Genomic DNA, 2527 nt, shown 5'->3' with positions numbered 1-2527 from the left:
ACCTCCAGATACGTGGTTTGATTTGCTTCTCTTCTGAGTTAACTTGCTTCTGTTTGTTCCACCCCAGGTGAAGAGTGGGGACAGGTGAGAGCACCCAATGCCAACCGCTTCATCTTCTCCCATGACCTGTCAAATGGTGCCTTAAACATGCTGGAAGTGTTTGTGTCCAGCCTGGATGAGTTTCAGCCAGACCTCGTGGTACTTTCAGGACTTCACATGATGGAAGGCCAGAGCAAGGAGATGCGGCAAAGACGACTTATGGAGGTGAGATAATTCAACACCACCTTGATTTCCATTCCAACAAATGCTTCATGACACTAATGTTTCTTGGATACAGTGGGTTGTCTAGGGGAAAAAAGGTACGGTCTGGTTGTCTGCCTCGAGTACGCTGCCCATAGTTTGTGGAGCTTATCTTGTGGCTAAATTACCCTTTTTCTGTCCCAGGCACTAAGATGATCGAGGTTGTAATCAAGACTTGCATTCTTTAAACAGCATCTGCGTTAGATAATCCAAGAGGCAGTTTTCTCATCTAAGCCCAAAAGACCTCAGCCACATTTTCTTTTTATTTACAGATCATTGCCTCTTACAGCCGAGTGCCCTTCCTGATGCAATGCACTGCCTTTTCTTTTTCTCTGTTCTAGGATCAGCTGTCCTACAGCTGCTTCAGATTTGTGAGGTTTCTGAATTAGTGCAATAGAAAAGTGCTGAGCTGGGTGCAGATTAGGATTAGACACAGGGTTCCTGCTCTGGGATAATGAAAACTAGAAGTTACTTATTACCCTTAGCAGCACGTTCTGGCACCTGTCAGACATCTCACTGAGAACTGTTTAAACTCCTACACAAGAAGATTAGAGGATGTGTATCTCTGAGTCAAAACCCCTTTGTTCTTTCTGTTTCTTAACGAATGTGTTTTAGGGTGAGTTGTTTTTTTTCTTTTCCTGTACCCCCGTAGGCTGTGGACTCCATCTCTGACATCCCTACGGACATTCCCGTACACCTGGAGTTGGCCAGCATGACGGATCAGGATTTTATGAGCAACATTATGCATCAGGTAATGAAGATTAAAGGACGTGCTCTTCCTATCAATTTCCTTTTCTTCAATATCATAACACAGAGACTGGTAGATGAATATAGAAATGAAAACTTAAAATTAGGTCGTATCCATTTGAAGATAAATTGAGCATTCTGAATGCTTCTGTTTTCTCTACTGAGTTTACCAGAGACTCCTCTGTGCAGCAAAGCAGAACTGTGATGACTTGTGGCTTAGCAGAGGACAGATTTGTTTTCTTTAGCTGAGAGAAAGCATTCAATTTAGGTAGGTTTCTTTGGAAGTTTCATTTCAGTGGTATCTTACAGTTGATCTCAGTCTCTTACTGATGATCTCAGTTGATCATCAGACTGTTTCCAGCAAGGAGTAAGGATTTTATTTTATATTATACTTTTCAGATCTGAGCAAAAAACAGTACTCTGAATGAGGAAGGCCCGAGTCCGGTTCTCTCTTCTGAAGGCACAACTCTTGTTGCTGTGTTTCTGTTAACAGGTCTTTCCCCTGGTGAACTCCATTGGGCTGAATGAGCAGGAGCTGCTGTTCCTCACGCAGTCTGCCTCTGGTCCCCACGCCTCCCTGGCTTCCTTGAGCGGAGTTCCTGACGTGGGTGTCATCAGCGACATCCTCTTCTGGATCCTGAAGGAGCACGGGAAGACCGAGGAGCGCGCCTCCGACCTGACACGGATCCACTTCCACACCCTGGCCTATCACATCCTGGTCACGGTGGACGGGTACTGGGGCAACCAGGTCGCTGCTGTGGCTGCTGGTGCTCGAGCAGCAGGGACTCAGGCCTGCGCGACCGAAACCATCGACACCAGCAGAGTCTTTCTTAAAGCTCCTCTGGAGTTTGTGACCTCCCAGACAGAAGCACCTTCCAAAATCTTTTTAAATCCGGATGAGCCAGTGGTGCATTGGCACAGAGAAGGCATCTCGTTCCATTTGACTCCCGTTCTGGTGTGTAAAGATCCTGTGCGGACCGTGGGACTTGGAGATGCTATTTCAGCTGAAGGACTGCTCTATTCAGAAGCATATCCTCAATAGAAGAGTAAGAGCCTCCTTTTTCTCCAATACTGTACGGTGTCTGAGGAACCACGGTGTTCTCCTTAGGATTTCAGCCGGTGGTGGTAGAGGAAGAGGATCGGGGTGCGGTTGTGTTTTCTGGGTATAACTGAACAAGAGCCAAAGAATAATTCCAGGTATAAACAGATACATTCCAGTCACTTGGCAGTGGCTTGAAGGCTTCACATTTCGGTGCAAACGTTTCAGTATTTAATGTGAAAATTGGTTTTGCTTTGTCTTAAGCGCGTGAGGAGGGAAACAGATATCAAAATCCCTGTTTGGTGTAGGGTCTGTAACTCTGAGCAGGTCTTGTCTGTTAGCACTGGGAAGTACAGCAGCCAGGAGAATTTCCTCTGTGTGGATCCCAGGGAGAGCACGGCCGTGCTCAGCTGTCCTGCCTCTGATAAATTAAAAATAAAA

The 2527-nt window shown here is 46.1% G+C and overlaps 1 protein-coding gene across 1 annotated transcript; it reads left to right on the top strand.

The window, feature by feature from the left end:
* Positions 1–67: 67 nt before the first annotated feature.
* On the top strand, positions 68–2089 carry ADPGK (ADP-dependent glucokinase; the record flags this gene model as incomplete). Its single annotated transcript, XM_010193259.1, has 3 exons — positions 68–264; positions 953–1051; positions 1541–2089. Coding segments are annotated over 3 exons (845 nt in total), but the record flags the coding sequence as incomplete, so codon positions are not given.
* Positions 2090–2527: the final 438 nt, after the last annotated feature.

Source organism: Mesitornis unicolor, unplaced genomic scaffold (assembly GCF_000695765.1).
Source record: "Mesitornis unicolor isolate BGI_N332 unplaced genomic scaffold, ASM69576v1 C13433805, whole genome shotgun sequence".
Taxonomy (NCBI): domain Eukaryota; kingdom Metazoa; phylum Chordata; class Aves; order Mesitornithiformes; family Mesitornithidae; genus Mesitornis; species Mesitornis unicolor.
Note: the sequence above shows the minus strand (reverse complement) of the source record. Positions and strands in the feature narration are given on the sequence as shown.